Source organism: Loxodonta africana, chromosome 2, assembly GCF_030014295.1.
Source record: "Loxodonta africana isolate mLoxAfr1 chromosome 2, mLoxAfr1.hap2, whole genome shotgun sequence".
NCBI lineage: Eukaryota > Metazoa > Chordata > Mammalia > Proboscidea > Elephantidae > Loxodonta > Loxodonta africana.
Window position 1 is genome coordinate 120,322,155 of NC_087343.1, and position 12,615 is coordinate 120,334,769.

The 12,615-nt window shown below is 37.6% G+C and overlaps 1 protein-coding gene across 2 annotated transcripts in view; it reads left to right on the forward strand.

The window, feature by feature from the left end:
* CAMK4 (calcium/calmodulin dependent protein kinase IV) overlaps positions 1–12,615 on the forward strand; it is a 298,827-nt gene that overhangs the window by 133,064 nt on the left and 153,148 nt on the right. For both annotated transcript variants that reach the window (XM_023548086.2, XM_003404739.4), the window contains exon 2: positions 10,661–10,739. In XM_023548086.2, the coding sequence (XP_023403854.1) occupies positions 10,661–10,739 (79 nt within the window). The remainder of the gene's footprint in view (positions 1–10,660; positions 10,740–12,615) is intronic.

The following is a 12,615-nucleotide window of genomic DNA, read 5'->3' on the forward strand; positions in this document are numbered from 1 at the left end:
GCTGTCGATTGTGGATCCAAGTAAAATGAAATCCTTGACAATCTCAATCTTTTCTCCATTTACCATGATGTTGCTTATTGGTCCAGTTGTGAGGATTTTTGTTTTCTTTATGTTGAGGTGTAATCCATACTGAAGGTTATGGTCTTGGACTTCATCGGTAAGTGCTTCAAGTCCTCTTCACCTTCAGCAAGCAAGGTTGCGTCATCTTCATAACGCAGGTTATTAATGTCTTCCTTCAATCCTGATGCCCCATTCTTCCCCATGCAGTCCAGCTTCTTGGATTATTTGCTCAGCATACAGATTGAATAAGTATGGTAAAAGGGTACAACAATGATGCACACCTTTCCTGGCCTTAAACCATGCAGCAACCCCTTGTTCTGTTTGAATGACTGCCTCTTAATCTATGTACAGGTTCCTCATGAGCACAATTAAGTGTTCTGGAATTCCCATTCTTCGTAATGTTATCCGTAATTTGTTATGATCCACACAGTGGAATGTCTTTGCATAGTCAATAAAACACAGGTAAACATCTTTCTGGTATTCTCTGCTTTTAGCCAGGGTCCATCTGACATCAGCAATGGTTCCACATCCTCTTCTGAATCCAGTTCAGCTGTGTTTCAAATTTCTTGGCATGGACAAGTGAGTACCTCCACTGCTGCATCCATTTGTTGAAACATCTCAACTGGTATTTCATCAATTCCTGGAGCCTTCTTTTTTGCCAGTGCCTTCAGTGCAGCTTGGACCTCTTCCTTCAGTACCATTGGTTCCTGATCATAAGTTACCTCCTGAAATAGTTGAACATCAGCCAATTCTTTTTGGTATAGTGACTTTGTGTATTCCTTCCATCTTTTTATGCTTCTGTGTTGTTAATATTTTCCCCATGGAATCCTTCAGTATTGTAACTAGAGGCTTGAGTTTTTCTTCAGTTTTTTCAACTTGAGAAATGCCGAGCATGTTTTTCCCCTTTTGGTTTTCTAACTCCAGGTCTTTGCACGTGTCATTGTAATACTTTACTTTGTCTTCTCCAGCCACCCTTTGAAATCTTCTGTTCAGCTCTTTTACTTCATCATTTCTTCCATTTGCTTTAGCTACTTGACATTCAAGAGCAAGCTTCAGAGTCTCTTCACACATCCATTTTGGTCTTTTCTTTCTTTCTTGTCTTTCTAATGACCTCTTGCTTTCTGCATATATGATGTTCTTGATGTCATTTCACAACTCATCTGTTCTTCAGTTATTAGTGTTCACCACATCAAATCTATTCTTGAGATGATCTCTAAATTCAGGTGGTATATACTCAAGATCCTACTTTGACTCTCATGGACTTGTTCTAATCTTCTTCAGCTTCATTGTGAACTTACATATGAGCAATTGATGGTCTCTTCCACAGTTGGCCCCTGTGGTTGTTCTGGCCTATAATATTGAGCTTTTCCCTCATCTTTTTCCACAGATGTAGTCGATTTGATTCTTGCGTATTCCATCTGGCGAGGTCCAAGTGTATGTTGTTGTTGTTAGGTGCTGTCGAGTCGGTTCTGACTCATAGTGACCCTATGAACAACAGAACAAAACACTGCCCGGTCCTGCGCCATCCTTAAAATCATTGTTATGCTTGAGCCCATTGTTGCATCCACTGTGTCAATCCACCTCGTTGAGGGTCTTCCTTTTTTCCACTGACCCTGTACTTTGCCAAGCATGATGTCCTTCTCCAAAGACAGATCCCTCCTGACAATGTGTCCAAAGTATGTAAGACACAGTCTCGCCATCCTTGCTTCTAAGGAGCATTCTGGTTGTACTCCTTCTAAGGGAGATTTATTCATTCTTCTGGCAGTCCATGGTATATTCAATATTCTTCGCCAACACCACAATTCAAAGGCATCAGTTCTTCTTCATTCTTCCTTATTCATTATCCAGCTTTCACATGCATATGATGCGATTGAAAATACCATGGCCTTGGGTCAGGCTCACCTTAGTCTTCAAGGTGATATCTTTCTTCTTCAACACTTTCAAGAGGTCCTTTGCAGCAGATTTACCCAATGCAATGTGTCTTTTCATTTCTTGACTGCTGCTTCCATGGCTGTTGATTGTGGATCCAAGTAAAATGAAATCCTTGACAACTTCAATCTTTTCTCCGTTTATCATGATGTTGCTCATTGGTCCAGTTGTGAGGATTTTTGTTTCCTTTATGTTGAGGTGTAATCCATACTGAAGGCTGTAGTCTTTGATCTTCATTAGTAAGTGCTTCAAGTCCTCTTCACCTTCAGCAAGCAAGGTTGCGTCATCTGCATAACGCAGGTTGTTAATGAGCCTTCCTCCAATCCTGATGCCCCATTCTTCTTCATATAGTCCAGCTTCTTAGATTATTTGCTCGGCATACAGATTGAATAGGTATGGTGAAAGAATACAGCCCTGACGCACACCTTTCCTGACTTTAAACCAGTCAGTATCCCCTTGTTCTGTCTGAACAACTGCCTCTTGGTCTATGTAAAGGTTCCCCATGAGCACAGTTAAGTGTTCTTGAATTCCCATCCTTCGCTATGTTATCCGTAATTTGTTATGATCCGCACAGTGGAATGCCTTTGCATAATCAATAAAACACAGGTAAACATCCTTCTGGTATTCTCTGCTTTCAGCCAGGATTCATCTGACATGAGCAATGATATCCCTGGTTCCATGCCCTCTTCTGAAACCAGCCTGAGTTTCTGGCAGTTCCCTTTCAAAATACTGCTGCAGCCGTTTTTGAATGATCTTCAGCAAAATTTTGCTTGCATGTCATATTAATGATATTGTTCTGTAATTTCCACATTCGGTTGGATCACCTCTCTTGGGAATAGGTATAAATATGGATCTCTTCCAGTCAGTTGGCCAGGAAGCTCTCTTCCATATTTCTTGACACAGACGAGTGAGCACCTCCAGTGCTGCATCCGTTTGTTGAAAAATCTCAATTGATATTCCATCAATTTCTGGAGCCTTGTTTTTCACCAATGCCTTCAGAGCAGCTTGGACTTCTTCCTTCAGTAGCATCGGTTCCTGATCATGTGATAGTCACAATTTATGTTATACGTATATATACACACATATACAGGGGTTTTATATGAATATATATGTATATACATATGTGTGTATATATGTATTATGTATACGGTATAGCCTACATATATGTATGTATGTTGTGGCATACATGGAGCTGTGGTGACTCAGTGGTTAAGAGTTCAGGCTGCTAACCAAAAGGTCAGCAGTTTGAATCCACCAGCTGCTCCTTGGAAACTGTATGGGGCAATTCTACTATGAGTCGGAATCGACTTGATGGCAGTGGGTTTTGATTTCTTTTATGACATATATATGTGTATTTTAATGGTTATCATGTATACATATAGTACAGGATTTTCTAGATACATTACTGATGTGACTACTTTTTCTTCTTTCTGTACAATGAAATATACGGTGTTCTACATTTTTAACTTTTTGCCTTTAACAGTTTGTTTTTATAACCATATTAGACAAGGCTAGAGCTCAAAAGTAATTTTTACAACATTTCAGTTAAAGAAAATCAATCTGAAAGTAGAAGTCATAGACTTACACTCTGAAAGAGTATTGATTTTCTTTCTCATCACAATCATAGGAGAAAAAATTCTAACTGGACGAATTTCTGTATTTCTTGACCTTTAAAGAATATATTATAAATGATTAGACATGAGCAGTGAAGATTTTTAATTTGATAGCCTCAGAAAAATAATATCCTCTAATCTATTATCTCTTTGCTTCCTTTGGATCTTAGGCAATTTTATGATGATTCTCCATTTATATAATTTATTTTGAAATAGGGAATAAACACTATAACAAAATGTTCTGTCTGTATTAAAAATTAACTGTTCATGTGCTTTATGTCAAAATAGTTTTAGATTTTATATAAACAGACTGAAAATATCATTTCTTTCTAAAATTACATTTACACACTTAAGCCATTTAATTTCAGTAAAGACTATAGATTATATTTTTGAAAAATTACTGAAATGTTATTTTCACATAAATTTATTTAGATCATTCTATTCTTTTAATATTTCCAGTCTTTTAAAAATATTTTTCAAAGCCTGCAAGTGACCATCTAAGATACTTCACCAGTCTTACCCCTTTGGGAGCAAGGGAGAATGAAGAAAACTAAAGACAAGGGAAAGATTAGTCCAAAGAACTAGTGGACCACAACTATCACGGCCTCCACCAGACTGCATCCAGTACAACTAGATGGTGCCCAGCTACCACCACTGACTTCCCTGACAGGGGTCACAGTAGAGGGTCCCAGAGAGAGCTGGAGGAAAATGTAGAACAAAATCCTAACTCACAAAAAAAGGATCAGACTTACTGGCCTGACAGAGACTGAAGAAACCCCGAGAGTATGATCCCCAGACACCCTGCTAACTCAGAACTGAATTTACTCCTGAAGTTCACCCCTGAGCCAAAGATTAGACAGGCCCATAAAACAAAATGAGACTAAAGGGGCACACCAGCCCAGGGGCAAGGACTAGAAGGCAGGAGGGACAGGAAAGCTGGTAATAGGGAACCCAAGGTTGAGAAGGGAGATTGTTGACATGTTGTGGGGTTGTTAACCAATGTCATAAAACAATATGTGTACTAACTGTTTAATGAGAAACTAGTTTGTTCTGTAAACCCTCATCTAAAAAAAAAAGCACCAAAAAAAAAAAAAAAATTGTATTCACAAAAAAAACTTTCCCCACATCAGCAAAAAAAAAAAATTTTTTTTCTAGCAAACAGTACTTGTATCTTGAGGTTGATAAATCAAGAATGTATTTTGTTAAATTAAAAAAAAAAAAAGCTTTTGCTAAAATTTACATATTTAAACTATTAACAAGTTAATTTAATGTGGTGAAGAAATTAAGGAATAGATGATATTTGAAATGTTTTCTTTTGGGTAATTATGAGTAATTATAATTTTCTAATTGATATAAAAATTAGATTTTTAGTTGTCTTTAATGTTTGCAAATCATTTTCTTTTATATTTGTTTTCTTTCTTTCTTTTTTTTAATTTCACCAGTTAGCCCCTTAATGCAAATAAAATAGATTGAATGCCATAGGCTACATTTTAGTAATGTGGCTTTTAATCTTACCTCTGAACAATATGGTTTTCCTGGAAATATTCTTTTTTGTCTCTGTTTTTACTTAGACATGATTTATATGCAGTGAAATTCACCTATTTTAGTGTTTTGACCAATGTATATAATTGTATAAACACCACCACTATCAAGATATAGAACAACTCCATCACACTAAAAATTCTTCTATGTGTACTTGTTGTCAACTACTGTCCTCACTGCTGAGCCCCTGGCAACCACTGATTTGTTTTCTGTCCCTATAGTTTTGTCTTTGCAAGAATATTATATAGATGGAGTCATACGGTATTAAGCCTTTTGCATCTGGCAGCTTTTACTTAGGATATTGTACCCAAGATTCATCCGAGTTGTTGCGTGTACCCTAGTTCATTCCTTTTGATTACTGTGTAGTATTCCAGTGTATGATGGTATCACAGATTGTAACCCATTCCCCAATTAGGGACATTTGAACTGTTTCCAGTGTTTGATGATTGCAAATAAAGCTGCTATAAACATTCACATTCAAGTTTGTGAGTGAACACAGGTTTTCATCTCACTTGGGTAAATATTGAAGAGTGAATGGATAGGTCATATGGCAAGTAATACTTAAATTTATAAAAACTTCCAAGCTGTTTTTCAAAGTGACTGTACCATTTTTCATTTCCACCAAGAATGGATGAGAGTCCCAGTTGCTCTGCATCCTCACTAGCCCATATTATTGTCTTTTTTTATTTTTTAGCCATCCTAAGTGTATAGTGGTATCACATTGTGGTTTTAATTTGCATTTTCCTATGGACCAATAATATTGAGCATCTTTTCATTTGTGTGCTTTCTTTGGTGAAATACCTGTTCAGATTTTTTTGCTCATTTTTAATTAGGTGGTTTATTTTATTGTTGAGTTTTGAGAGTTCTTTATATATTCTAGATTCAAGACCTTTATTAGATACGCGATTTGCAAATGTTTTCTTCTAGCTGTGGCTTTCAAAGAGTAGACATTTTTAATTTAAATAAAGTCCAATTTATTTATGCATTCTTTTATTTATTGTGGAATGGTTTTGTATCTAAGAAATCATTCCCTAACCAAAGGTCACAAAATGTTTTCATTTTCCCCTAGAAGTCATAGAAACTCTGGTGACATAGTGGTTAAGTGCTATGACCGCTAACCAAAAGGTTGGCAATTCAAATCCACCAGGCAGGCGCTCCTTGAAAACAATGGGGCAGTTTTACTCCATCCTATGGGGTTGCTATGAGTCAGAATCGACTCAGTGGCAACAGGTTTGCTTTGGTTTTTGTTTAATGAGAAACTAGTTTGTTCTGTAAACCTTCATCTAAAATACAAAAAAAGTCATAGAGTTCTAGGTTTTATGTTTGTCTGTGATCCATTTTGGGTAATTTTGTGTACAGGGTGTGAAGTATGGATAAAGTTTTCTTTTTTTGGCATGTAGATATCCAGTTGTTTCAGACCTATTTGTTGGAAAGAATATCCTTTCTTCACTGAATTGCCTTTTTACCCTTGTCAGAAATCCATTGACCATACAGGTATAGGACTATTTCTGGATTCTTTTTTCCATTTCATTTGTCTCCAGTTCTACTGCCTTGATTATGGTAGCTTTACAGTAAGCCTGGAAATAAAGTATATGAATCCTCCAACTTTGAAGAGAATGTGTATTCCGCTGTTTCTGTGTGGAGTTTTCTCTACATGTCATTTAGGTTAGTTTGGTCACTAGTGCTGTTCATGTCATCTACGTCCTTGATAATATTCTATTTATTCTGCCAGGTGCTGAGAGGGATGTGTTCAAGTCTCAATTATCCTTGTGGATTTGTCTGTTTCTCCTTTCTGTTCTATCAGTTTTTGCTTCATGCATTTTGAAGTTCTGTTGTTAGGCGCATACACACATAGGTGTGTTATGTTTTTTGGCGGAATTGGCCTCTTCGTCATTGGAAACCCTGGTGACATAGTGGTAAACTGCTACAGCTGCTAACCAGAGGGTTGGCAGTTTGAATCCGCCAGGCGCTCCTTGGAAACTCTATGGGGCAGTTCTGCTCTGTCCTGTAGGGTCGCTATGAGTCGGAATCAACCCGACAGCATTGGGTTTGGTTTGGTCTCTATCCTTGTTCTGATGTCTACTTTGATGTTATTATCAGTAATTATTATTATTACTTTTGATTAGTATTTGCATATCTTTTTTTAAAATCATTTTTTAGTCTATTTATGCCTTTATATTTCGAGCAAGTTTCTTATACACAGCATATATTTTGGACTTAATTTTTAAATCCAATCTAATGATCTTCATTTTTTTTTTAATTAACTTTTATTGAGCTTCAAGTGAACGTTTACAAATCCAATCAGTCTGTCAGATATAAGTTTACATGCATCTTACTCCGTACTCCCACTTGCTCTCCCCCTCTTGAGTCAGCCCTTTCAGTCTCTCCTTTCGTGACAATTTTGCCAGCTTCCCTCTCTCTCTATCCTCCCATGCCCCCTCCAGACAAAAGATGCCAACACAATCTCAAGTGTCCACCTGATATAATTAGCTCACTCTTCATCAGCATCTCTCTCCCACCCACTGACCAGTCCCTTTCATGTCCGATGAGTTGTCTTCGGGGATGGTTCCTGTCCTGTGTCAACGGAAGGTCTGGGGACCATGGCCGCCGGGATTCCTCTAGTCTCAGTCAGACCATTAAGTCTGGTCTTTTTATGAGAATTTGGGGTCTGTATCCCACTGATCTCCTGCTCCCTCAGGAGTTCTCTGTTGTGCTCCCTGTCAGGGCAGTCATCGATTGTGGCTGGGCACCAACTAGTTCTTCTGGTCTCAGGATGATGTAGGTCTCTGGTTCATGTGGCCCTTTCTGTCTCTTGGGCTCTTAGTTGTTGTGTGACCTTGGTGTTCTTCATTTTCCTTTGCTCCAGGTGGGTTGAGACCAATGGATGCATCTTAGATGGCTGCTTGTTAGCATTTAAGACCCCAGATGCCACATTTCAAAGTGGAATGCAGAATGTTTTCATAATAGAATTGTTTTGCCAATTGACTTAGAAGTCCCCTCAAACCATGTTCCCCAGACCCCCGCCCTTGCTCCGCTGACCTTTGAAGCATTCATTTTATCCCGGAAACTTCTTTGCTTTTGGTCCAGTCCAATTGAGCTGACCTTCCAAGTATTGAGTGTTGTCCTTCCCTTCACCTAAAGCAGTTCTTATCTACTAATTAATCAATAAAAAACCCTCTCTCTCTCCCTCCCTCCCCCCCTCGTAACCACAAAAGTATGTGTTCTTCTCAGTTTTTACTATTTCTCAAGATCTTATAATTGTGGTCTTATACAATATTTGTCCTTTTGCCTCTGACTAATTTCGCTCAGCATAATGCCTTCCAGGTTCCTCCATGTTATGAAATGTTTCACAGATTCGTCACTGTTCTTTATCGATGCGTAGTATTCCATTGTGTGAATATACCATAATTTATTTACCCATTTATCCATAGATGAACACCTTGGTTGCTTCCAGCTTTTTGCTATTGTAAACAGAGCTGCAATAAACATGGGTGTGCATATATCTGTTTGTATGAAGGCTCTTGTTTCTCTAGGGTATATTCCAAGGAGTGGGATTTCTGGGTTGTATGGTAGTTCTATTTCTAAGTGTTTAAGATAACGCCAGATAGATTTCCAAAGTGGTTGTACCATTTGACATTCCCACCAGCAGTGTATAAGAGTTCCAATCTCTCCGCAGCCTCTCCAACATTTATTGTTTTGTGTTTTTTGGATTAATGCCAGCCTTGTTGGTGTGAGATGGAATCTCATCGTAGTTTTAATTTGCATTTCTCTAATGGCTAATGATTGAGAGCATTTTCTCATGTATCTGTTGGCTGCCTGAATATCTTCTTTAGTGAAGTGTGTGTTCATATCCTTTGCCCACTTCTTGATTGGGTTGTTTGTCTTTTTGTGGTTGAGTTTTGACAGAATCATGTAGATTTTAGAGATCAGGCGCTGGTCGGAGATGTCATAGCTGAAAATTCTTTCCCAGTCTGTAGGTGGTCTTTTTACTCTTTTGGTGAAGTCTTTAGATGAGCATAGGTGTTGGATTTTTAGGAGCTCCCAGTTATCGGGTTTTTCTTTGTCATTTTTGGTAATGTTTTGTATTCTGTGTATGCCTTGTATTAGGGCTCCTAACGCTGTCCCTATTTTTTCTTCCATGATCTTTATCGTTTTAGTCTTTACGTTTAGGTCTTTGATCCACTTGGAGTTAGTTTTTGTGCATGGTGTGAGGTATGGGTCCTGTTTCATTTTTTTGCAAGTGGATATCCAGTTATGCCAGCACCATTTGTTAAAAAGACTATCTTTTCCCCAGTTAACTGACACTGGTCCTTTGTCAAATATCAGCTGCTCATACGTGGATGGATCTATGTCTGGGTTCTCAATTCTGTTCCATTGGTCTATGTGCCTATTGTTGTACCAGTACCAGGCTGTTTTGACTACTGTGGCTGTATAATAGGTTCTGAAATCAGGTAGAGTGAGGCCTCCCACTTTCTTCTTCTTTTTCAGTAATGCTTTACTTATCCGAGGCTTCTTTCCCTTCCATATGAAGTTGGTGATTTGTTTCTCCACCACATTAAAAAATGTCATTGGAATTTGGATCGGAGGTGCATTGTATGTATAGATGGCTTTTGGTAGAATAGACATTTTTACTATGTTAAATCTTCCTATCCATGAGCAAGGTCTGTTTTTCCGTTTAAGTAGGTCCTTTTTTTTTTTTTTTTCAGTTTCTTGTAGTAGTACTTTATAGTTTTCTTTATATAGGTCTTTTCCATCTTTGGTAAGATTTATTCCTAAGTATTTTATCTTCTTGGGGGCAACTGTGAATGGTATTGATTTGGTTATTTCCTCTTCGATGTTCTTTTTGTTGATGTAGAGGAATCCAAGTGATTTTTGTATCACATAATTATTTTTGTCAGAGCATGTGTAAATAGGTAGTAGTAATATTCACCAGGATAAAGGAGTCAGAATTTCTATGGGGCTAATGTTCGCTCTGGGTGAGTCCCAGGGCACCAAATGAAGTGGTTGTAAATTCTCATAAGTCCCGGCTGGAGGACCCTTGAGAATGTAAGTAATAAGTATTGGCATTGCAGACTGTTCTGACCTTTTACATTTATAGCTATGATCCTTATAGCAAAGTGCTGAACTTAAACCCTCTCCCTGCCACTATGACTTATTTTAGTCTAGACGCATACCTTTATGAATGTTTAGGGATTCTGGAATTAGGTGGGTATCCTTTAGAAGCTATGTTCAGCTGAGGACCTGGTTTATTCTAGAAACTACGGAATGTAACAGCCCTTCGTATGTTACTTGTGTAGGGGTGGGGCAGGAGGAAAAGCGAAGACTGGAAAATCTTGAATTTTTCTAAGTTAATTATATTCAGTTATGAGGGAAAAAAAATTACTCTGAATGGCTAGGTCTGGAACTTATAAGCATTTGTCAGTTATGAAGGTAACTAGAAGAGATGCTTTTAAGCTGTCCCCTTTAATTCAGTGTTCAAAGCATAACATTTTCTTTTTGTTTTTTTCCCCCTCAAGGGGTGCTACATCCATTGTGTACAGATGCAAACAGAAGGGGACCCAGAAGCCTTATGCTCTCAAAGTGTTAAAGAAAACAGTAAGTTAATTTCATTATTTAATAGCATCTTAAAGGAACCTGGTAAACTGGAGAAGTCAGAAACCCTGATTCAAAGGAGAAAGGGGCCAGAGAGTCAGAATGAACAACTGACTGGTTTGAATCTTGATGGTGAGAGTGTAATCAAATTTCTTGTTGTCTAATGGGAACTGCATGCCACTTAAAAAGCAACTGGATCTCAGATTGGATGTCCTTGGAGGGGAGAAACCAAAAAAAAAAAAAAAAAAAACCCAAACCCATTGCTGTCTAGTCAATTCCAACTCATAGTGACCCTATAAGACAGAGTAGAACTGCCCCATAGAGTTACCAAGGAGCAGGTGGTAGATTCAAACTGCTAACCTTTTGGTTAGCAGCCATAGCTCTGAACCACTACCCCACCAGGGTTTCCTTGGAGAGGAGAAGGAGAGTGGAAAGGAAAAACATTTAGAGTTTGCAGGTAAAGTAAACCTTGCTTTGGATATAAGCAATGTTCTTGGGAAAAAAAATATGTGTATATATACATGTATATATATATATATATTTTATATACACACACACATACATATACATCAAATCATGTTTTTATATGCTAGAAGAGTTTTCTATTTAAAAGAATCCTAAATGAATCACTAATAGATGAATTTGCCAAAGGAGTCATCAGCTTTCAGTTTGCTTAGATTTTCAAATGTTGGGTTTGCTTCAGTAAAGTGAAATACAACTGGACAAATGCTAATACTGCCAAGACTAAACCTCCTCATCGAGCAGTTGCATTTGAAAAAGAAGTAAGGATTTTGTTTGGGGGCATGTCTCTTTGCTCTATACTTCTAGGTATGCTGAGGAGGCAAAAGTTACTTGATCCCATCTCTAATGAATGAAAAAATGCACCAAGTGAGAGTTCAGAATATAAGTGCCAACACCTGTGTAAAACTCGCTGACAAAATGAGTCTTTTGTCATCTCAGTGCCCTACTTGCACCTTCTGTGCTTAGGTAGTCTCCCCTCATAAAACCACAAAAAAAGCCGAGATGTTCTCTTATGGAGCATTCTTCTTTTCTAAACTTCATGTGAACAAATATCTGAATTATATTCTAATTTCCTGAAAACCTAGTTATAAAGCATGCTAAGGAGAGAAGTATCATAACTTTTAAAGTCAAACGATACCTCTTTTATGCCAATGGACTTTTTTTTTCCCCTCCTAAACAGAGCTTAATATCACCAGGTGTTTATGTATTGTCTGGCACAGGGAAATTTTAGAACCTCATATAATGAAGAAGAACATAATGTCACAGAGTTTTCAGTAGAGTAGAAATAGAATGGCATTTTGAAACCATCTGTTGGAATTTAAAGCCATAGCAAAATAGTAAAGACAGTTTAACTGAAGAAGGTAATAATTTAAATGGCAACTGCGACTCCATTTTCTGGATTTCCTGCTTGATGTAGGCAATGATTTAAGTTGTTTCAGGATGTAGAGGAGTCTTGTGAATTGATAATACTAATTTTTTTTTTCCTAAATCAATTTCTTGTAGTCATAAAATTTATTTGGACTAAACAAACAAACAAAAACCAAACCCATTGCCATTGAGTTGATTCCGACCCATAGCAACCGTGTAAGACAGAGTAGAACTGCCCATAGAGTTTCCAAGGAATTCCTGGTGGATTTGAATTGCCGAACTTATGGTTAGCAGCCATAGCACTTAACCACTACGGCACCAGGGTTTTAGACTAAGGATTAGTGAAATTTTTATGAAATAGAATTTCCTATTAAATGTCTACTTTTGATGAAAATAAATTGGCATGCTTTAGCAGTAGTCACATTCAAAGTGTTTTTGGTCTTGGTTGTATCTTTTCTTGCTGGTTAAAAAAAATGGTCAGTAAAATTTG